The sequence below is a fragment of the Otolemur garnettii genome, unplaced genomic scaffold (assembly GCF_000181295.1).
Source record: "Otolemur garnettii isolate 467f Iridium unplaced genomic scaffold, OtoGar3 scaffold00212, whole genome shotgun sequence".
NCBI lineage: Eukaryota > Metazoa > Chordata > Mammalia > Primates > Galagidae > Otolemur > Otolemur garnettii.
Window position 1 is genome coordinate 836,155 of NW_003852607.1, and position 1,311 is coordinate 837,465.

The following is a 1,311-nucleotide window of genomic DNA, read 5'->3' on the forward strand; positions in this document are numbered from 1 at the left end:
AAAAAAAAAAAAAAGAAAAGAAAGAGGAAAAAATAGGTATAGCCTAAAAGAGGGAGCAAGAGAAAGGTAAGGGGGAAAAAAAAACACACACACAAAACTGCAAAAAAGGAAGTGACCCTGCGCATTGTCCTTTTTTCCATCCTAGGCTGAAGAGGTGCCAAGTCTCCAGCTCTGCCTGCCGGGACCTGGCAGCCGCTCTTACAGCCAATAAGAATCTAATAAGGATGGATCTCAGCGGCAACAGCCTTGGACTTCCAGGCATGAAACTGCTTTGTGAGGGGCTGCAGCATCCCCAGTGCAGGCTGCAGATGGTCCAGTGAGTCTTGTCCCTGGGAACTAATTCTTAGTCTCTATGATCTCTCCAGGCAAGCTTGAAATAACTCCAAATGCTGAGGATCCCCAAATCCCTACCTGTCAATCAGGGCTTCCTCTGAAACCCATGGCCTTAGACCCTGCTCTGGATGCTGTGTACTTCAGAGGGGCCACGTTCCCGCCCAGAACCCACACCATCTTTGCTGACTCTGTCCTGACTCTTCGGAGTTCCCTGATCACAAAGCCTTTCCTTGTACTGTCTCCTTCTCCTGCAGTGCCGCTCTTACCCTGTTCTTCTGTGTGATACTTACTCAGCCTTTGAAAACCAACTCAGATGCTCCACCAGAGCGTCCCCAGCTATACACCCTGTGTCCCAAAGCTGCATAAGGTGACATCTCCACAATGGGGGATTAATAAACAGCAGCTCGTGCTCAAGTGCCCAGCCCCATTCTACCTCCTCCGTGTTTAGCAAATTATTTGATCCTTGCAACTACATTATGAGGGAGGTGCCATTATTATCCTTTTGCATAGGCAATGACCCTGAGACACAACTGCACATAACACATGAAACTAACATCTGGGCTGGGTGAAGTGGCTCACTCCTATAATCCTCTAGGAGGCCAAGGTGAAAGCATCCCTTGAGGTCAGGAGTTCGAAACAAGCCTGAACAAGAATGAAACTCCATCTCTACTAAAAATAGAAAAACTAGCCAGGTGTGTGGTAGGTGCCAGTAGTCCCAGCTACTCAGGAGGCTGAGGCAAGAGGATTGCTTGAGCCCAAGAAATTGAGGTTGCTGTGAGCTATGATGATGCCATAGCACTCTACCTAGGGCAACAGAGTGAGACCCTGTCTCAAAAAAAAAAAAAGGCTCAGCATCCATAGCTCAGTAGTTAGGGCACCAGCCACATGCATTGGGACTAGTGGGTTTGAACCCAGCCAGGGTCTGCTAAACAACAACAATAACAACAAGTCTCGGCACCTGTGGCTCAAGTGGCTAAG

General features: G+C 48.4%; 1 protein-coding gene across 1 annotated transcript in view; it reads left to right on the forward strand.

Annotated features, from left to right (window-relative positions):
* Positions 1-1,311, forward strand: part of NLRP12 (NLR family pyrin domain containing 12) — a 28,718-nt gene that overhangs the window by 12,772 nt on the left and 14,635 nt on the right. Inside the window, exon 5 of the mRNA XM_003801585.2 lies at positions 146-316. Within this exon, the coding sequence (XP_003801633.2) occupies positions 146-316 (171 nt within the window). The remainder of the gene's footprint in view (positions 1-145; positions 317-1,311) is intronic.